Source organism: Octopus bimaculoides, chromosome 9 (assembly GCF_046866305.1).
Source record: "Octopus bimaculoides isolate indiv1 chromosome 9, ASM4686630v1, whole genome shotgun sequence".
Lineage (NCBI taxonomy): Eukaryota > Metazoa > Mollusca > Cephalopoda > Octopoda > Octopodidae > Octopus > Octopus bimaculoides.
In genome coordinates, this window is record NC_142936.1 from 7,223,536 (window position 1) to 7,246,190 (window position 22,655).

At 39.0% G+C, this 22,655-nt stretch overlaps 1 protein-coding gene across 4 annotated transcripts in view; it reads right to left on the reverse strand.

Annotated features, from left to right (window-relative positions):
• LOC106872330 (ferric reductase 1) overlaps positions 1–22,655 on the reverse strand; it is a 62,179-nt gene that overhangs the window by 6,634 nt on the left and 32,890 nt on the right. For all 4 annotated transcript variants that reach the window (XM_052970399.2, XM_052970398.2, XM_089357064.1 and 1 more), the window contains 11 exons: positions 20,154–20,400; positions 17,497–17,642; positions 16,561–16,649; positions 16,011–16,113; positions 14,942–15,154; positions 12,161–12,265; positions 8,572–8,725; positions 7,464–7,586; positions 7,171–7,286; positions 3,823–3,909; positions 2,840–2,908 (listed from right to left, as the gene is read on the reverse strand). In XM_052970399.2, coding sequence (XP_052826359.1) covers positions 2,840–2,908; positions 3,823–3,909; positions 7,171–7,286; positions 7,464–7,586; positions 8,572–8,725; positions 12,161–12,265; positions 14,942–15,154; positions 16,011–16,113; positions 16,561–16,649; positions 17,497–17,642; positions 20,154–20,343 — 1,395 coding nt within the window. In that variant the 5' untranslated portion in view covers positions 20,344–20,400. The remainder of the gene's footprint in view (positions 1–2,839; positions 2,909–3,822; positions 3,910–7,170; positions 7,287–7,463; positions 7,587–8,571; positions 8,726–12,160; positions 12,266–14,941; positions 15,155–16,010; positions 16,114–16,560; positions 16,650–17,496; positions 17,643–20,153; positions 20,401–22,655) is intronic.

The window sequence follows — 22,655 nt, forward strand, 5'->3', positions numbered from 1 at the left end:
GACCTCAAAAAAGCCAAGTCATTGGCTCCACTTGACATACTTGTATAAGTAAATAATTTTCTTTTGTTTTGTTTCTTAAGAAGTGCATTTCATTTCCTTGACTAGAAAAAGATTAACAATTCTAGAAAGATTTGAGCTCACAAATGTGAAACAGTGAAGTACCAATCGTAAGACCCCCAACATAGCAGTGTATTACTTGTATTAAGCTTATATTTATACCTGTGTTATAATAAAGAAAGCTGTTTATTAATTAGTCTAGAGTATATAACTTTTACTAAAAAAAAAGCGATTATTAAAAATCCTGATTTTCATATATTTTTATCAAAATGTGGTTTTCAAATTTCTTTTATTATTTGAGATTTCAACTACAGAAAAAGTTTTAATTTACTATGGGAAGGCATTATTTAACACAGTGAGGTACCATTCTGCCATTATCCTTCCTATCTCTCTTACACTTCATGATACTTCATACAGACATATCAATGAAAACATATTTCCGATAGGTAAGTCCTTCAAGGAAATTATTGTTTGTATGATTATTTTTTTTACTAGTTTCAGTCATTTGACTGTGTCCATGCTGGAGCACGACCTTTAGTCGAGCAAATCGACCCCAGGACTTATTCCTTGTAAGCCTAGTACTTATTCTATCGGTCTACTTTTGCCAAGCCACTAAATTACGGAGATGTAAACACACCAGCATCGGTTATCAAGCGATGTTGGGGGGACAAACACAGACACACAAACACATATATATATATATATATATATATATATACATGTATACGACAGGCTTCTTTCAGTTTCTGTCTGCCAAATCCACTCATAAGACTTTGGTCATCCCGAGGCTATAGTAGAAGACACTTGCCCAAGGTATCACGCAGTGGGATTGAGCCCGGAACCATGTGATTGGTAAGCAAGCTACTTACCCCACAGCCACTCCTGCATCTATACTGGATAGGAATTTTTTTTTTTTAAAATCATTTCTTCTCCAAAAGAAAAAAAAATCTTCTAATATGTATATACATACAATAAACTGAGAATTTTTACATGGTTAACTCAACATAATATCTGATATCTCCATTAATTCTAAGACTGTCTTCCAGTGCTTGCTATTATTTGAAATTTATGTTATTAAATAAATAATAGATACAAAAGGAAATTAGATGCAACATATCAGTAAAATTATACAAATTGGGAATTACATGTATAACATTATTTCACGAGTAGCAGAAAACCTTCTGCTGGTAAATTAAATATTGATTAATAATGAATTCACTGAAAGCTAAACTGATTAATCTAAAACAGTCTTTGGTTGCCCAACCTGCTAGAAATAGCAACCAAATCCCATTCAAATTACACCCTGCTATCTTAAGAAAAAAAAAAAAAAAAGGACAATGAGTAATGTAGTCTTAGGTGCACAATGCCTGAAATGAAGATAATGGACGAACATATATTGTATTGTTTGATCTGGTGTCTGTTCACTGCAAAGTTATAAAACATTCAGTCGGTATATGGAAGACGGTTTTGCTAGTTGCATGAGCTGAGGTGTCTATTTACAGCCAGGTAGACTGAGCCATACCCCACTAATTGTCTTAGCCAATTATTATAGCGGAATGTCTAGTGACAGGACATGATCCAGTCAGACTGAAGCAGTAGTCTCCAAATCCTGTTGTCATGATAAAACTGAACATGGCTACCATCACCATCCTTAACTGTTGAACATTACTGTCTCAAGTCCAAGGGCTCAAAGGGCCAGTTACTTGGTTTCTAAAGATCACAAGTGATTGAGAGCACAAAATTTCCTCTGAACAGGACACCAGTCCAATCATAAAGGGTAAAGACCCTCTTTGGTCATGAATGACCATGTGGTTGCACTCAGAAAGTTTCCCTCTGAGGCACAAGTCGAGGCAGGGTTGTTTGTGCAAGACCAGCAGTCACCCATGCACACTAGCCTTTCCTCTCCGTGCCACCGATGTTGTCCAAAGGGAAAGGCAAAGGCCATGATACAGCTTGGCACCAGTGATGTCACAACTCATTTCTACAGCTGAGTGAACAGGAGCAAAGTGAAATAAAGTGTCTTGCTCAAGAACACAACACACAGTCCGGTCCAGGAATCAAACTCACAACCTCATGATTGTGAGCCCGGCACTCTAACCACTGAGCCATGCGCCTTCTCATCATTGGTGGCAATCACACAGTGGGGGCACCAGCAATGGGTGGAGGAAGGAGGAAAGGCAAAGCAAGTCCTATCATAGTAAAGCTGAATGTGGTTATCATCATCATCATCATCAATCCTTGGTTAATTCAAATTACTCCAAAAGGAGCATTAGGTCAGTTTATCAGGCATATATATTCCTCCATGGATGGGATACTGGTCAGTCATACGATTTCTCATTTTTACTAGCAGGGTCGATGTGAAATGAAGTGATTTGCTCAAGAATACAACGCATTGCCTGGTCTGGGAATCGAAACCACAATCTTACGATCATGAGTCTAACCACCAAGCCACGGACATCACTATCTCAAGTTGTAGGATTTATGGAGCTGATTGTCTGAGATCACAACAACCTTTTTGAACAGAATATCAGTCCATTGTAGGCTCATTTGTTTACAACTGAATGAACTGTCATTAAGTGATTTACTCAAGAACGCAATGCATTGCCCAGTCCTGGAATCAAAACCATAATCTCAAGGGCATGACCCTTCACGGTTATAAGGTAGATATAGTTTACATCACACTAAAAGGGACAGTGATCAAAATGTCTGAGTTTCCTGCTTGACATAATCACTACAAGGTGAGGAGTCTGGTGTAAGAATCAGCCAAAAATGTTTTACTTACGATTATTAGGACACACACAAAGACGACAATCAGCATGATTGGATGAGCTCTGAGTGGGAGATAGGGAGCCTGGAAATATAACAGAGAGAGAGAGAGAGACATATTAGAAGGCATTTAAATAATAATAATAATTTCAAATTTTGGCACAAGACCAGCAGTTTCAGAGACGGGGGCAAGTTGAATACATTAACCCCAGTGTATCACTGGTACTTATTTTATCGACCCTGAAAGAATGAAAGTTTGAGCTGAGTGGGGGTGCTATATTCCTTTGTTCGAAAACATAAGGACAGAGGTTGTGTCGTATAGCCAGCTGGAGACGATGTCTCCTGGGGCTAAATTACAGCAACATTCATCCTAAACCAGGATTGCCATGTTATGTTGGCAAACATTCTTTACTACAAAGTACTGTTGCTGAATATCTCACGTTATGAGATTTAAAAATAGTAATATTTAAGGTTTGTTATTCAAAGTTCAACAAGTCAGCTAAATATGATGTTTTTCAGAAAAACCGTTCACCATTCAGTTTATTCATTTACTGTACCATTCATACACATTCTCCCAGAACTTGTACGCTTGAATAGTTTACAAGTGGTTTGTTGTCCAATTTTCATTTCACTAAGTAAATGGACTCGCAGTCACTTATAGGTTCATGGATCAAATTTCAGCTCGTTATGGGAGTTTAATTTTATTCAGGAAAAACTATTTGTTATTCAATTTGTTTGTCTAGAGAACTGCTCATATATTGGTACCCCATTGCACTTTATCTTATTGACTTTGAAGAGATGAAAGGCAAAGTCAAATTTGGCAGGATTTTAATCCAGAACATTCAGAACAACAAAATAAAGCATTCTGCCAAATGTCTCAAACGATTCTACCAATTTATCACACTTTTATTAATGATAGTTGTTAGTAGTGGTAGTAGTAGTAGTATAGAATGATGATGTTGCCAATGACAACAGATAAAGAGATGAAGGAAGACTTACCTCAACATATCCTCCTGCATCCACAAAGAAAAGGATGAAAGCCAAAATCATGAGCACAAACACTGACACCATACAGGGCCAGTAGACCTGAAAAGACAAAGGAGAAAAAAAAAGGGGTTCAGTTCTAATAGGGGTAGGGTGATATACAGAAAACACAGCTGAGTTGAGATAAAGATGACTGGAAAGGAAAGAATAAAGGAAAATCAAACTGTTTATAAAGGCACAGTAAAGAATTTGGATGGCAGAGTGAAAAGAGTAGTTTAGGCCCTGATTTGGTTGTGGGGTAAGAAGTTGGCTTCCTGACATGTTCCTGGAACAGCATTCGTCCATATGAGTCAAGCTGGCTCCAACCAAAAGGTTCACCAGGTTCCTCATGAATGCTGACCGCAATGTTTAGGTATAGACGTTCACCTGGTCTCTCATGAATGCTTAGGGGTAGAGGTTCACCAGGTCCCTTACGAATGCTGACCACATTCGGTCCTGCATTCACACTTTGGGCTTGAATGATCAGCAGCAGCTCAACTTGCTGACTATCAACCATCACTGAAAAGTTGCTGATCAAGTCACCACTGATTACTGGGGCAGATGTAGCCTGTCCGTGTAGGCGGTGAGCTGGCAGAAACGTTAGCACGGCGGGCAAAATACTTAGCATTATTTCGTCTGTCTTTACGTTCTGAGTTCAAATTCTGCCGAGGTCAACTTTGCCTTTCATCCTTTTGGGGTCGATAAATTAAGTACCAGTTACGCACTGGGGTCGATGTAATCGACTTAATCCCTTTGTCTGTCCTTGTTTGTCCCCGCTATGTTTAGCCCCTTGTGGGCAATAAAGAAATAAGATGTAGCTTGTCTTTGAAGTGGGCTCTAGAGACATGCTTTAACAAAAGCTAAGGGGAGCCCCACTCACAGTGATCTTCCAGCTGGTCAAACACCAACTTGGAATTCCTGAGGGTTCAGACCAACTGCTTGGCGCCTTGCGCAAATGTCTTCTACTTTAGTCCCAGGCCAAACAAAGCTTTTATAAATGGCAACTGTTGTACATATTTGTATGTATGTCAGTGTTACAGTCTCTTTGCTTTGATGTCATGTGTGATAGTTGTAAATGAGCGTAACCACCACGCAAGCGGAGTCCATTTCAAATCTCCAACAAAAACTTGTCTGATAATGTCAAACCGTCCAACCCATGCCAGCACAGAATGCCGACCTTAAACGATGATGATGATGACTTGGATCTCAGTTCAGATGAAATTCCGGTTAAGTAAATCAGGGGAGGTTATTCTCTCATTTACAAATCAAGTTATTTCCCTTACAATGCCTCAGCCATGGTAACACAATTTCATTAGTATTTCCTATCGGAAAGGTGATTTATTTTAATAAGGATAAAGGTTAAAAACCAATATTAATTAAAAATCAAATGGTTTCGGGAATGTCTCATTTAAGATTAGCTCTAAAATCGAATTACGTGACTCACAGAATTATCGAGAATTTAAAAATACTCCCGTCATGTACCATTAACTCTAATTAATATGCACACAAACCATGAAACCATTTAGGATTCAAATTACTTAATCAAATATAAATGCTTTTTTATTCACATTGTTTTGAATTAATCACGCTTTATCTCACAGCTTCGAAAATCGATTATGTGATTGCTTATTTTTGAAATGACCTTGTAGGGTAGGTGTGAGAGGCCTGACCTCTCCTGGCTGGTTTGACTATAGAACAGGGAGAATTTCGGGGGGGGGGGGGAGGCAGATAGGGCTGGGTTTAAATGCTAATGGGATAATTAAAAAAACAAAACGGGTTCCCATGGTTACCTTTTTTTCTTACTATAAATAATTTTCTGTGCTGGTTTTAAAGCAGACATGCTAAATAAAGAACAATGTGTGTAGGTTCTAGATGTGGGTGTGGGGGAGGGGTGGGAAGACTAGACTGTCACAGCTGGGGCATCATTGATTCTAGCTAACCTTGACAGCAGCTGACATTAGGTTAAAACCATCACCACGACACAACTGCTACTACTACAAGTTTGTCCTTTGTTTTGCTGTCTATGTTCTGTTGCTTGAAAATTCAATAGAAGTGGGGGAGGTGGTGGTGCAGCAGCAGCTGTTGTTTAGTGTCGTGCAACTTTCACAACATGGTGGATTATGAGTTTTACACCTGCTGAGCTGAGAGCCCCTTCGGTCATGACTGACCATTGGATTGCACCAAGAAAGTTACCCTCCCAGGCACAAGTCTGGGCAAGGTTGTTTATGGAAGGCCAGCAGTCGCCCATGCAATCCGGCCTCCCCACTCCACCACAGCAGTTGTAAATGAGTATCGTCATCGTCATCATCATCATACAAGCAAGGTAATTCGTTTTTGACTGTTGCAGAGGACACGAACCCAGAATCTCTGAGGGCACACGCTTTGACAATGAAGATCATTTACGACCGTCATTTGATGTCGAGACAGCATGAGTTGCAAATGGGTATCACTTTTGTCATACAGGCAAAGTAGTTCGTTTTTGACTGTTGCAGACGACTTGTCAACCAAGTCACCACTGATTATTGGAGCAGACACTGCTTGATTTGAAGTCAGTCAGGTTTTAACAAAAGCTAAGGAGTACCTCACTCCCAGTGGTCATCCAATACTCCGGACACTAACCCAGAATCTCTAAGGGTACATGCTTCGACAATGAGAGTTATTTACAACCATCATTTGATGAATAGACAGCACAAGTTGCAAATGAGTATCACCATTGTCATATAAGCAAGGTAGTTCGTTTCTAGACGTCTGTGAAAATCATGTCTAATTAAGGGAAATGAGTAAAGGTTGGGAACAGGAAAGTCATCTGGCTGTAGAAAATCTGCCTCAACAGATTCAGTCTGACCCCATCACAAGCATGAAAAAGTGGATGCTAAATAATGTGTATACAGGCTTGGCCAAAAGTCACCTGACAGTAAATAAAAACCATTTAATTCCAGGATTTATTTATGTTTAACAACTGAATGAATTTAATAATAGCATCTAAATAAGAAACATCACGAACATTCTTCAAATTGAAGTCCTTCTTTCTCTTGATTGACACATTTTCCCATTCAAGTTAATACAGAATTACAAAATTCACATCATCAAAATCTCGAAGCTATGAGATAATACGTGATTAATTCAAAGCAATGTGAATAAATAGGTGTTAGATTTGATGGGGTAGTTTGGATGCTTAAAGGTTAAATGCAAGAGGGTAAATGCTCTCAGATGCTGCCAAAACTTACATGAAATCTTCCTATCAAAGAGGAGAAATGATCACATGAAAGGCTGTGGAAAGAGAAAAGAGAAACAGAGAGAAAAAGAAAAGCGAAACAAACTTACCACAAACCAGTATCGTTTTTCAAGGAAGCGACTGTTGGGCCACATTCTCTTGTAGTACATTGACATTAAGCAGCCAATAGGAGCACACACTATCCAGGCCAATATCATCAGAATTACTGCAAAAAACACAATAATATTGGAAGAATATCTGAGAAAATGTCCGTCTTTTAAATGATCATCACAGTCCCATGTCAGTTGATATTCAGATTTACTCCACACCTGGACAGGTGAGACAACCACGTCTCCCTTGTTATTCAGATTTGGTGAAAATGATAATTTATATCACTACTTACCATGAGCTTTAGCAATGGGGTATCTTGAAATACCAGAGATATCTTCAGTTTCTGACAGGTCCACTTCTTCCACTGAGACAATTGGTACACGACCAATGCCAAGACCGTGTTCTGTCTTCTTACCTGGAATACAAGAATGCAGAGTCAGTTAAAACTATTATTATCAGTATAATCAACATATTCTCCTCTCAGATTCACACACTCATTGCAGCCATCCTTCAGTTTTTCTAAGCTCTGTAAAAGAACTCAGAAGGTTGGGCCTTCAACCAGGCCTTTCACAAAACCCTTAAAGCCAGGAACTTTACATCACCCCCTCGTAAGTATATCTGGTCTACCCTTCATACAGCAATAAAAACATGGTAGATACATCCTATTATTACTACTGTTGTTGTTGTTGTTGTTGTTGTTTAGTGACAAATCAGCCCTGATCGAGCAAGATGATCTGGCTGTAGCCATACTTGTTGTAATATTCAGATAAAGTGTATGCAAGACCCTTATCCAATGTGTCCTTTTTTTTTTTTTAAATACAACAGAATGGTGACCCCTTAAACAGTGTGGCATGTTTGGTGGTAAGACTCCAGTTCAGGAATTTAGAGGAGTATGGAATTACTCTTAGCCACCACAATTCTTAGATTCCCAACAAAGAAAGCTATTACTTCCTTACCATAAAGGAATGTGATGATTCTGGTTTCTTACCAAGAAAAGAATGCCTGGTTCCCTTTTAATAAAGGAGATACACCAGATTCCCTAGCTAGAAAATTTTAGAGTTCCTAGTTCTCTTCCAAGCCAAAAAAAAAGAATCTCCTGGATTGCAACCAAAAAGAGAATCTTGGTTGCCTACCAAGAAGGAGACCCTTATTCCCCACAAAAAAAGGAGTACCCAGTAGGAGTACCCTACAAAAGAAATGTACCTAGTACTTTGTTCTAAAAGAGCATGCTCCTGTCTTCATATCAAAAATGTTGTTCCTATCTCCCTATCAATCTCCATGGTTCCCACCAAAAATGGATCTGCTCCTGGTTGGTAAAGTCTTGGTAGGGCCATCTCACAAGGAGACATTGTACGAGTTTGGGTTCTGTGATGGTGTTAAAGAGAGAAATCTGAACTTACCGTCCCATGCTTTACCTCCGCCCAACAACACGTGCCATTTGCCTTCCTTCAACATGTAGTCATGTTTGTTGCCAGCACTTTTCTGGATATGGAACAAGCATCGTAGACGGTTGTTGTAGTGGGATCCAGTTTCAAAGACAATTCCTTTTTTGGGCTGATGGAGAAGAGAGAGAGAGAGATTAAAAAAATATGAAAATATGAGACAAAAGGAAGAGAAAAAGAGAGGAAGATAGGACAGAGAAAAAAGAGTTTAAAAAAGCAAGAAAGGAGGAGAGAGGATGAGTAAGGGACAGAGAGAGAGAGAGAGAGAGAGATAAAGGCATAAGGGAGAAGTGAAAGAAGAAAATAGGAGAGAAGTGAAAAGAAAGAAACAGAAAGAGAAACGAGGAGAAAGTGAGGAGAAATAAATTAACAATAGTTGATGATATTAAATATGTTTTATTAAAACAGTTTGATTAATTGATTGAATTTTAATAATTTCCACGGTCAGCCTGTGATTCAATACAAATGAGACCAGTTCTGACCGTTGTTATGCTCAATATGTGACTAAATATTATGCATCCTGCATACATTAGTTGGACTGACATCCTCATCTTGATTGTTGCTTTCACTACATTTCAGCTGTTGTCTGCTTCGGCCTTCTTCAGGTATCTGGAGTTGAATTCGGTTGTAATTCAACAGAATTTCTACCCCGGGGAAACGTTAGCATGCCAGGCGAAATGCCTGGGGCCACACCAGGTTCCATTGTCTGCTTTGGCTTGGCTTCTATGGCTGGATGCCCTTCCTAACACCAACCGCTTTATAAAATGCACTGTGTGCTTTTTACGTGGCACCAGCACCAGTGTTATGTCAAAAAAAAAAAAAAATGGATCAAAGGTCCTTCTCAAGACAGGCTCATGGAGCTGGCTTCTCAGATTTTGCAGTGTGTGTATTCTCTCCCTGGATGGGATGCCAGTCTCTCACAGGAACACTCATTTTCGCCAGCTGAGTGGAGTGGAGCAGCAAGAAATGAAGGGCTTTGCTCAAGAACATAATGCATCACCTGGGTGAGGAATTGAAACCACAATCTTACAGTCATGAGTCCAAGACCCTAACCACTATGCCATACACCTCCACAGCAATGTGAAATGAAGTGTTTTGCTTAAGAAAACAATGCATTGCCCAGTCCAGGAATTGAAACCACAACCTTACAATCATGGGTGCAACACTCCTAACCACTAAGTCATATGCCTCCAGAGTGTGTGATGTGGTGGTTATGATATAACTGGTTGGCCTCTCAGATAATGGTGTGTGGGAGAAAGAAGGAGAAGAAAAAGCAAAGGAGAGAAGGAAGGTGAGAGAGAAGGAGAAGGAGGAGAAAAAGGAAGTAAAGAAAGAAAGAAACGAGAAGACAAGGAAAGGTGAAATGGAAGAAAAATGTGGAAGAACAAGAAAATGAAGAAAGCAGAACAACAACAACAACAAAAAGAAGAATTCGAAGAACAAAAAGAAGGAAAAAGAAGGATGGACAGAAAAAAATGACAATTAACAAAAATAAGAACTAAACAAACAACAGTAGTGGTGGTGGTAGTAGTAGTGATGGTAGTAGTAGTAGAAGTGGTGGTGGTGGTGGTAGTAGTGGTGGTGGTGGTAGTAGTAGTAGTGATGGTAGTAGTAGTAGTAGAAGTGGTGGTGGTGGTAGTAGTAGTAGTGGTGGTGGTGGTAGTAGTAGTAGTAGTGATGGTGGTTGTAATATCAGTGGTGATCGTAATAACGGTGGTATGGTAGTGGTACCGAGAGTAGTAGTAGCAGACAAAGCTATGAAGTGGGCAGCAAGTGATCTGAACTACCCAGGTGCATTATTAATGTAGTCAATGATAAATACCCCTGGATACGATATATCAACTTGTATCCTACAATGTTATTGGAATCTATTGACATATATTGGAAGATGGCCAAAACCATTGATGTTCTTTGCAGAGATTAAGGATTTGAAACGATTGAGAAATTCTGTTGAAATTGGTTGATTCCAAGCCAATCACTTGTGTTTAGACATGTCTGTATAAACTTTCAATAATTCTTTGACATCTTGGAAGATGGCCAAATGTCGTTAAACTTGTACTTTTATAGGAAGTGCGGTGAGAATAGAATGGTAGGATGGCGGGAAGTGTAGGGTATCTGATTTAAAGGCATTTACATTATGTCCTTCTATGTTCTGAGTTCAAATCTTGCAAGAACCAACCAACCAACCCTTATGTTCCGCTTAGACTGATAAAATAAGTAACAGTAATATATTGGGGGTTAGTTCAGTCAATAATATATGATATTTATTAGTATATAAAAATGCACTGCTATGTTAAAACTATAGTTTGTAAAAAAAAGAATTTTAGTATGTTCCATCATATGTTTAGGAGTGGCTGTGTGGTAAGTAGCTTGTTTACCAACCACATGGTTCTGGGTTCAGTCCCACTGCGTGGCACCTTGGCTAAGTGTCTTCTACTTTAGCCTTGGGCCAACCAAAGCCTTGTGAGTGGATTTGGTAGACGGAAACTGAAAGAAGCCCATCGCATATATGTATATATATGTGTGTGTTTGTCCCCCCAACATCGCTTGACAACTAATGCTGGTGTGTTTACGTCCCCGTAACTTAGCGGTTCGGCAAAAGAGACCGAAAGAATAAGTACTAGGCTTACAAAGAATAACAAAGAATTTAGTAGAATAACTTAGTTATCATTCAGCTAGTGTTAGGAACATAAATTGTGACTAAGGTTTGGTGAAAGATTTTAATTCAAAACTTTTGAAAACAAGATATTTTTACTACAGAGCCTGAGGTAGTTTCAGCCAGGTTGGTATCAAAAGGGTTAAAGTAAAGGGTTTGTTGAGTAACATTGGGCCCTAAACAACAGACAACTGAAGAGGTGGTAAAAGTGACACACTGATAACTGTGGAACTTATGTACTGGGCCTGAGATGATAAAAAACCAAAAAAACAAATGGTCATGGCAGGAGAGCCTTTGATTACAGGTCGACTTAATTGAGGATGGTCCAGGGTTTAACCCTTTAGTATTCAGATTATCATCATCATCATCTTTTCATGTTTATTTTCCAAACTGATATGGGTTAGACGGTTTGACAAGAGATGGCCAGCTGGAGACCTGCACCTGGCTCCGGTCTGTTTTTGGCTTGGTTTCTACAGCTGTATGCCATTCCTAATGTGAACCACTCCATAGAAAGTGGTGGGTGCCTTTTACATGCCACCGGTACTGGCCACGACTATAATTTCACTCAGCCTGATGTGTCTTCTCAAGCACAGCAAATCACCAAAGGTTTCAGCCAGGTGTCATCACCTCCGTGAGACACATCTAACGATCATGCTCGTCAAATGTTATTGATATTATTTTGAATTAATCATAAATTATGTTGTAGCTTCAAGATTTGGACGACGTGATTGTCTATTCTTAGAATGACCTTGTACAGTGGGTGTGAGGGGCCGGCACTGGTCAGTTTGAACATAAAGCAGGTAGAATGTTTTGGCCAGATCTGACCCGGTTTAAATGCTAAAAGGTAAAACAATAACAACAACAACATTAACTGGCAGTAGCTCTACTTACCTCTTTTAATTCCATGATATCGTTTACTCCTCTGATGTAGGAAAGTGAAACAGATACGACTCCATGTTTGAAATCCTCAATGCAGTCAAACGCATAATCATCACCCTGGGTAACAAAAAGAAACTCAAATTATCAGACATCATGGCTATCTTGGGTAGCTATATAGCTGCTGTCATTACCCCATTATCATCATCATCAATGTCGTTTTAACATCCACTTTTTTATGCTTGTTTCTATGGAGTTTTTTTTTTTTCAAGGCAGATTTTTCTACAGCTGGATGCCTTTTCCATCACCAACCCTAACCTCTTTCCAAGCAAGGTAATATTTCCCTACGGCCAGACATGTTTTTATGGAAGACTGGAAAGAAACAACACTGCTTGTTTGACAGTGACGCTCATTTACAACTTTACAACTATTGCACAATGTCAAGACAAGGAAACACACACACACACGTGTGTGTGTGTACATAAATGACGTCAGCCTTCTATACTGGCATAGGTTGGATGGTCTGACAGGTGTGGCTGGGTAGAAGACGACACCAAACTTCTTTGTCTGTTTTGGCTTAGTTTTTACAGCTGGATGCCCTTCCTAACATGAACCACCCTGAAGAGGGACGGAGTGCTTATTATACACACACACACACACAAGCACACGTATATTCAAATACGAATGGTAAAATTTCTTCAAAGTGTTGCCCCAGCATGGCCACAGTCTAACGACTGAAACAAAATAAAGATTAAAAGATAAAAGCCAGCGTGGAAACTTAGGAAAGCTCTGGCATAAAAAGTGGAGCACAACAGCTACAAAAAAAATATAATAATAATAATAAAAAATATAAAAAAACCCATCCCATTCATGGTGTGTTGTGGAAGTTAAAAAATATAGATATAAAAAAAATGGAAAAGAACAAAAAAAAAAAACAGCTCATAATGACAATGAGGTGGGAGTGTGAAAGGTGTTAGAGGGAAGGGTAGGAGGAGAGACAGGTTGGATTGAAAATGTCTCTCTGCGACAGATTAAAACACAAGAGAAACAGTCATGAGTCTTGCCTTTTCAGTTTTATTTTTATTTCATTTTATTTCACTCCAAAGATTTCAGATAACAATGGCGGCACATGGCACAGTGGTCAGGGTGTTGGTTTGGATTGCCTGGACTGGGCAACGCATTGTGCTCCTGGGCAGAACACTTCATTTCACATTGCTGTGGAGGTGCATGGCTTAGTGGTTAGGGCGTTGGACTCCTGATCCTGAGATTATCCTAACATTATCCCAAGCCACTTCTAGCAAGGCTACGCAAGCCCCCTGCCAAGGCTTTGCGACCTCTCCAAGGGGTCGGGAACCACCGGTTGGGAACCCCTACTCTAAAAAGATGACGATGAGATAACAAGGAGTGCCTCAGTGATAGGGATTCATACACAATGTATTCCAAGGAGTGCTCAAGAAGTGGGTGAGTACAGAAATGGCAAAGGAAATGAATATGCAGAAACGAAACCTCCTTTTCTATTATTCATTAAAATTACTCAAAGTTTCACACATACACAATGGGATTCCATACAGTCCCCGTCTACTAAGGCATTGGTCAGCCCAAAACTATAGCAGAAGAGGCCACACAACCAGAATGGACCTGACCGTCAACTAGTTGCAAAGTGAACATCTCAACCACACAGGTCATGTTTGTACCTCTGTGTGTATATGTGTGTGTACGTGATGATGATATAGAAGCAATAATTATAACGATATAGAATCCGGAGACTTGTTCATCCTCAAAAATTATTTCTTTTTATTTTACGATTTCATACAGCATATATAATACAGTTCTATATTTAAGAGATGAGGAATTATGTACATTATTTACATTTGACGGATATTTCTCCTCATCTTGTTTGTTGTTAAAACAACATTTCGACTGATATACCCTCCGACTTTCATCAGGTGTCTTGGGGAAATTTCGAACCTGGGTTCTCATTCTTATGATATTTTTCAATATTATTATTATTATTATTTATTTTTCAGGTCACTGCCCGGAATCGAACTTGGAATCTTGGGGTTAGTAGCCCGCACTATTAACCACTACGCCATATGATCATGGGCATTCCAAAGTTGTCTGGAGGCCATGGTTGAAGCCAATGGTGATTTTATTGAATAAATTTACTCTTTAGTATTTCAAGATATTTTTATGTAATTTTGGTAAATATATCTGTTAAAATGAGATGTCAGTGTTATTTTCATTTTTACGTAATTTAGACAATATATTCAGCAGGGGCTAATGCAACTTTGCACCACTTTTTGAAAAATGCATTTTTTTAAAAATATTTTTTCAGATTCTTACGTTTTAGATGTTGGAGATTACGAATATGCAAAAAAAACAAAAAAAAAACAAATTATGCTTATTTAAGGCAAACACAAGTAATTTCAATTTGCATATGTTCATCAATTCGCTACAATCTCTTCAAAGTAACCAAAATCAAAATTTCAAATTCGGGAGTGGGGGGGTGAAATTTAAAAATATTCGTTTTGTGCATATTCGTAATCTCTGACATCTGAAACGTAGAAATCCGAAAAAATATTTTTAAAAACATGCATTTTTCAAGAAGTGCAAAACTGCATTCGTCCCATTCACTGCACCCTGTATATATAATGTCTTTCAGTCATGCGACATGTGCAGAGTAACTAAGGCACATATACATCACATAAAGATTTAAAGAAAAACTAAAACAGGAGAAATGTTGAAAAGATGTAAGACAGACTTCCTTACCACAGTAATTCACAGATATTCACTTACCTCATATGTATCATCAGAGAGAGCAAATGTCATCCAGACATTGTGAATTCGGCCTGTAGCCATACTCATTTCCACCTCTATGACATTGTCAATGCTCTTCCAGGTTACAATGTACTTGCAGTTCAGCTCCCAACATCCTTCTGGCTCCCGATAGCAACCACGAGTCTTGCCACAGTCGGCTGTATTGATCTGCTTCGTTAAGGGAACGATGTTCTGAAATGTGGAAAATTGGGCTGAAATTAATATACCGTATAATACTCAAGTAATAGTCAATCTCAGGTAAAAGTCAACCTCCCATTTTTGGCCAAAAAACTGGGAATTTTCCAGACCCCATATAAAAGTCAACCCTAGTATTTCACAAACAACAGGACAACATTTGTGGGTCAAGATATCGTACTATCCTGTACGTAGAAATAACGGTTACAAAATTGTATGGTAGCCACAGAATGTGACAAGACTGGCGCTTTGAAATGCAGGTTCTACTCATTTCTGCCAGCTGAGTGGACTGGAGCAATGAGAAATCAAGTGTCTTGCTTAAGAACACGAGATGCCAAGAATCAAACTCATGGTCTTATGATTGTCAGTCTAATACCCTAACCACTGAGCCACGTGCTTTTATGGGCTTATTGATAATTAACAAGAAAATGTATAAATATGTGTTATACGAGAGAGAGAGAGAGAGAGAGAGAGTGAGAGAGAGAGAGATAGAGAGGAAGTCAGTGTATATGTGATTAAATCAATCATTAACCCCCGACCTCTCTTTCTTTCTTTCTCTCTCTGTAGATATTAATGCATAAAGTTGGCACTAACGAGTAGGTTCAATTAAAATGTTACAGAAACAATTAAGCAGTGGGAAAACAAAGAAAAAGAGAAAAGAAATTAAAAAGCTAACAAAAGAGAATAACAGCCAAATCTCCCTCAAATTCCATCTGGCCATCTTAGAAAAGAACCTATTGGTTAATGTGCATCCAGGTTTCCCTGTTCATATGAAAGAGACAAGATGGTCATGGCTGGAATGCCTAACAAAGAAATAAAACCAAAATTAAGAAGAACTTATAAAGTTGCTCACCTCTTGGGGTACTTTTGGTAAAGGTAGGTCCTTAGTGTGGTCAAGAACTATTGCTGACCTTTCTCTAATCCAGAAGGTTTGGAAATCTCTTGAAATGGTAAAACTGCAAAAAAAAAAAAATCCACAAGATATCTCAAAGATTCTTAAATGTTATGCTTTACCATTAAAATAATTTGTCTAAATATAATCCAAAAACGTGAACAAATATGTTTTTTTTCTTTTTTGTTTGCAACATGGTCATGTGGTTAAGAAGCTCGCTTTGCAAACATGTTTCAGGTTCAATTCAACCACACGGCACCAGATGCAAGTGTGTTCTACTTCAGCCCCAGACCAACCAACGCCACATGGGTTGATTTGGTAGGTGAAAACTCAAATAAGTAAAAGACACTTGCCTGAGGTGCCACGCAGTGGGACTGAACCCGGAACCATGTGGTTGGGAATGGGAAACAAGCCCCTTAACACACAACCATGCCTGTGCCAATTATTCTTACACAGAATGAAAAAACATAAAAATTCCCAGAATGGTGAATGTAAAGAATGCAATACTTACAGAAAATAGACATGGCCAACATATTTATCCACAGTCCAGAAAAAGGAAATATTTGATAATAGTTTGTTGTTGGTCTTCACATAGCCATCCTGGAATAAAAAAGACAAAGAAATGATAGTTGCATTGTCATTTGCCTATACCCTTCCTCCCCCAAGAACAACATTATCTAAGCCAGCGTTCCTTAAACTTTTCCCATTCATGACCCCATTTTTCATCTGGAGATTTTTGCGCAACCCCAGGTAATATCAAATAAAACATACAAATAAACGCATAAAGCATTTTTTTTTTTTTTGCTGTACAATATACTTATATTATTTATATTATTTACTCTCTTTTACTTGTTTGAGTCATTTGACTGCGGCCATGCTGGAGCACCGCTTTTAGTCGAGCACATCGACCCCAGGACTTATTCTTTGTAAGCCTAGTACTTATTCTATCGGTCTCTTTTTGCCGAACCGCTAAGTTATGAGGACGTAAACACACCAGCATCGGTTGTCAAGCGATGGTGGGGGCACAAACACAGACACACAAACACACACACACACAAATATATATATATATACATACGACGGGCTTCTTTCAGTTTCTGTCTACCAAATCCACTTACAAGGCATTGGTTGGCCCAAAGCTATAGTAGAAGACACTTGCAGTGGGAATGAACCTGGAACTATTTTTGCCAGCTGAGTGAACTGGAGCAACGTGAAGTAAAGTGTCTTGCTCAAGAACACAACGCACCACCGGGAATCGAACTCACAATCTTGCGACCTTGAGCCAAGTACCCTAACCACTAAGCCACTACACAACACAATCAGGCCACATACAATCACCATGCAACAAATTCAGGTTAGGTGGTGAACGCATAGGAATCCAATCTATTTGAAGCGCAAATACAAAAAACAATTTTTAAAAAAATGAAAACATCAAAAGAATACTTACACCTGATACTTCTTTACAATTCTGGATCATAACCGCTCGTTCAGCACCCAGGAATGTGCCCTGGGGCTTGTTATCATTACCAGAAAGTTTCCTGGCTACAATCTGGAAATCTTGAAATTTACTGCCATCTATAGATGACACAGTCACTGGAAATACAATGTTTATATATGTATAAGTTTATCACTTTTTAAAGTTATCTCTACATATAACAAAGAATTTAGTAAAATAACTTAGTTATCATTAAGCTAGTGGTAGGAACATAAATTGTGACTAAGGTTTGGTGGAAGATTTTAATTTAAAACTTATGGAAACAAGACATTTGTACTACAGCGCCAGAGGTGATTTCAGCCGGGTTGGTATCGAAAGGGTTAAATGCTTTATGAGTCATTTCATTGTATATCATCTCAGTGATTATAGCATCAGGCTCACAATCATGAGGTGGTGAGTTCAATTCCTGGACCGGACTGTATGTTGTGTTCTTGAACAAGACAATTTATTTCACGTTGCTCCAGTTCACTCAGCTGTAGAAATGAGTTGCGACGTCACTGGTGCCAAACCGTATCATGGCATTTGCCTTTCCCTTGGATAACATTGGCTGCATGAAGAGAAGGGAGGGTAGTATGCATGGGTGACTGCTGGTCTTCCATAAACAACCTTGCCTGGACTTGTGCCCCAGAGGGGAACTTTCTCGGTGCAATCCCATAGGGGGTCTTTACCCATTTTTTACATATTACATAATAACTTTTCCTTCTAGAGGGACAAGACCTGAAATTTTGGGAGTACAGACTAGTTGAATGCAGAATGGCCCTATATCTTTTCTCTAATAAGACACCTGTGCCCATCCCTCTGCCTCCAACACCTGACACAAATCCACCTCCCCACCTCTCTCAAATACATTTCTGAGCGAAGTTCACAGGCCCTACCCTCATCCCGCTTGACCCAGTAATTTGTTTAAGAACCCCCATGTTGGGAACTGATAATTTGGAGCAAAACTCTGATAATTTTTTTGGCCAATAACTGATAAAGGATGAGCATTCTTCTATTTGTTTCAGTCATTTGACTGTGGCCATGCTGGAGCACCGCCTTTAGTCGAACCCAGGAATTATTCTTTATAAGCTTAGTACTTATTCTATCAGAATCTTTTGCCAAACTGCTAAGTTATGGGGACGTATACACACCACCATTGGTTGTCAAGCGATTTTGGAGGACAAACACACACAAATATATATACACATACATACATACACACACACACACACACATTATATATATAAATATATATATATATATAGTTAGAATTTACAATAAAACAAAACAAAAGATGAAGACGGGTGTGTAAAGAAGCAATTGTATTACTTTAACGCTCGGGAAGTGAGAAAGTCTTTAACATTTCGAGCCTACGCTCTCCAACAGACAGGAACACAGAAGTAAGCAGAGAGAGAAAACAAAAAGGGTTTAGTGGCTAGCGATCAATCATACAACAGGCTTCTTTCAGTTTCTGTCAACCAAATCCACCTATGAGGCTTTGGTCAGCCCAAGGCTATAGTAGAAGACACTTGCTCAAGGTGCCATGCAGTGGGACTGAACCCAGAACCATATGCTACTCCTGCACATCGTCTTGCATGCAATTTTTTTCCATGTGTTCCTTTGCTGTTCTTTTGTGCATTTTTCACTTTTATATGTTTTCACATCAGGGTGCCCTACTTATTGCTAACTAACCAACAACGAAGGACAATTTTGAAGCTTGTTATGTTTGTTTGTTTGTGCAGTCAGGCAAACCGATTCTGCGTACTCAACCTAGTTTGGTGGATTAATAAATTTATCAACCAGTTGTCCTAAATTCATGTTTGAGTGATTAAGTAGTGGGAAGAGCATTTATTTCAGAAATTATATATATATATATATATATATATATATATATATATATATGGGAGAATTTACGAAAAAAACAACAGACGAGGACAGGTGGTGTAAACACCAAATGGATGTATTAGTTTAACGCTCGGGAATAGAGAAAGTCTTTAACGTTTCGAGCTACGCTCTTCAACAGAAAGAAATAAGGAGAAAGACAAGGAGAAAAAAACAAGGAGAAAAAATATATAAATGTAGTGGTCAGCGATCTATCATGGTGACCGCCGGACAGAAAGTTCACACATGAGAGCTAAGAAAAAGGGGAGATTAGACAGTAGGTAAAGGAAAGTAAAGGAAAATATGTCCATCTGACTGTCAGCTTAGTTGTTCTAAGTTGACAGTCAGACAACTAAGTTGACAGTCAGTTAGACAACTAAGTTGACAGTCAGATAGACAGCTAAGTTGACAGTCTGACAACTAAGTTGACAGTCAGATAGACAGCTAAGTTGACAGTCTGACAACTAAGTTGACAGTCAGATAGACAGCTAAGTTGACAGTCTGACAACTAAGTTGACAGTCAGATAGACAGCTAAGTTGACAGTCTGACAACTAAGTTGACAGTCTGACAACTAAGTTGACAGTCTGACAATTAAGTTGACAGACAGACAACTGGATATAGACGGTTAGATAACCAGGTAGAGAGAGAGAGATGACCAGAAACACAGGCAGATAACTGGACAGATAGCAAATTAAATATGCCTAACAAATATAGGAAAAACTTTAGACAAATTAAAAAGTGTTTTTACCTGTCAATGCAACATTAGGCTTGTAGAATTTGGACGAAACATGAATTTTAAAAGGGCAGGATCCTGACTGTGGAGTAATTGATGCGGAGACTGGTGCCATGGAACTACAATCAATGTCAATGGATAAGACGGTGCCAGTGAATAGGAGCAGCAGAAGGATTCTGGTAACCGTTGGAGACATGATGGTCATCAGGAATTAAACTCAGCTGGAATATCAATTTCTCATCAAGGACTTGTATGGAATTTTCTGTGGGAAAGAAAAGGTGAGAATAAATTAGAAACATGGAAGTAATGTGAGATGGTAAACATGGTGCTCAAAGACATTCCATATCGTTCTTCTCTCAAGCATCATGCATCAAGAACAACAGTATCTTAAATGACATGCTGTTTCTACGACAATAGTATATGATTTAAAGAAGATTCAACAGCTATATCTAGCAGATCTATGAGATGGTAAAACATGATGCATACAAGGAATAGTAACACAAAATGGTAACATGAGGGGATAAGATGTCAAGTGAATGAGAAATGGTAAAATGATGATGGGAAACTGTAAAATGTAATGGAATGGTAAATTGACTGTAAAAAATGAGGGGAAGGAGGAATAGTGGTGGTGGCTTTGGTGGTAGTAGTAGTAGTAGTATTGGATCATGCAGTGTAACAGCATGTCATTGCATCCACCATTTGCATGGCACCATGGGCAAGAATTTTCTATTATAGCCTCAGTCTAACCAAAGATTCAGTGGATTTGGTAGATGGAAACTGAAAGAAGCCCATCATATGTGCACATGTGTGTGTGTGTGTGTGTGTGTGTGTGTGTGTGTGTGTGTGTGCTTGATCGCTAAATGCACAAGTTTTTTTTTTTTTTTTCTCTGTTTATTTTCTCATATTCCTTTCTGTTGAAGAGCGTAGGCTCGAAACATAAAAGACTTTTACATTTTTCCCCAAGCGTCAAACAAATACACTTGCTTGTTGTTCAGACACTGGTCTTCGTCTTTTTACGTGGCACCATCACCAGTGCTTTTTATGGGGTACCATCGCCAGTGTTTCTTTATATGGCACCAACACCAGTGCTTTTTATGTGGCACTAGCACCGGTGCTTTAATGATAATGGTTTAACAGTTCGGAATGAAGAGAGAAATAAATCTATTCAGCATTTAGCATGAGCTAAATGGGAACTGAATAATCTGAACAAACCCTTTCGTATAAAGTTTTTCTGATTTGTATCTTGACAAAGAGTTTGTTTATCATAAAGCCAAAATCTCGTATAAACATTAAGGAGAATAAACAGACACAAGAACTGAAGAGTAGCAGAGTATTTTAGCCAAGGTGAATGGCACTTGCTGCCTTCATCAGGCACATATCCAGAATTAAAACATCCAGCAATAAGAACAAGTCTACATACAGACATTACACAGATATACACATATTCCTGTACAATTAGAACACTATACACACACACACATACATACACACACACACACTCGTGTATATGTGTAAGAATTTCTGGAACTCTATGACCAATATAGACACTATCTAAATAGAAGGATTCCATCTGTGCTTTTTGGTTTAGTAGAACTTTCTTGGTGAAATGAACTTCTTAATAACAAACTGCTGTTAGCTGTTTGACTAGCTGGATGGATGAGGCAGATGAGGAGGAGGAAGAGAGAGGAGGAAGAGAGAGGAGGAGGAGGAAGAGAGAGGAGGAAGAGAGAGGAGGAGGAGGAAGAGAGAGGAGGAGGAGGAAGAGGAGATCTTTGATGATAGAGTCATGATAAGGAAGAGAAGTGGCGGTGATAGGGCGGGGGTGAAATTTGGACAACAATTCTACAGTGTATTTTGGTGTGTAGGTGGTTATGTGTGTGTGTGTGTTTGTGTGCATGTTTATAAATGTATGAATGGGTGTGCTTGAGAGAGAGAGAGAGAGAGAGAGAGAGAGAGAGAAAGAGAGAGAGAGAGAGAGAGAGAGAGAGAGAGAGAGCATGTATTTATGCTGTCAGTATGTGTTTGGTGTAGTTTGGTAGGCAGCAATGTGTACATGTGAAAGAAAGAAAGAAAGAACATGAGTAAACACACACACACACACACACATTCTTTCCATCTGTGGGTTGGTACCAGAAGATGTGTTTGCTGCATGACATCATCCTTATTTTAAACACCCTCATTATATCCGCATTTGTATGGATGCAAGTAGGACTGAATAGTTAAGAAGCTTGCTTCACAACTATGAGGAGCCAGGTTCAATCCCACTGCATAGCGCCTCAGACTAGCATCCTTTTACTATATACACTTTGAGTCAACCCAAGCTCTTGGGAGTGGAACAGAGCCAACAGAACCTATATAGTAGTTACTATTTGTGAAATACCGTTGCTTTGAATTTACTTCAGAAAGAGGTGTATGTTTGTGATGGTTAGTTGGAATGGGGGCACCAGGAGTGTAGCCTGGGTGTTAAAGGGGCAGCAACCCAAGAAAATTTCGGAGCCACTGCTCTAGATGGACCAG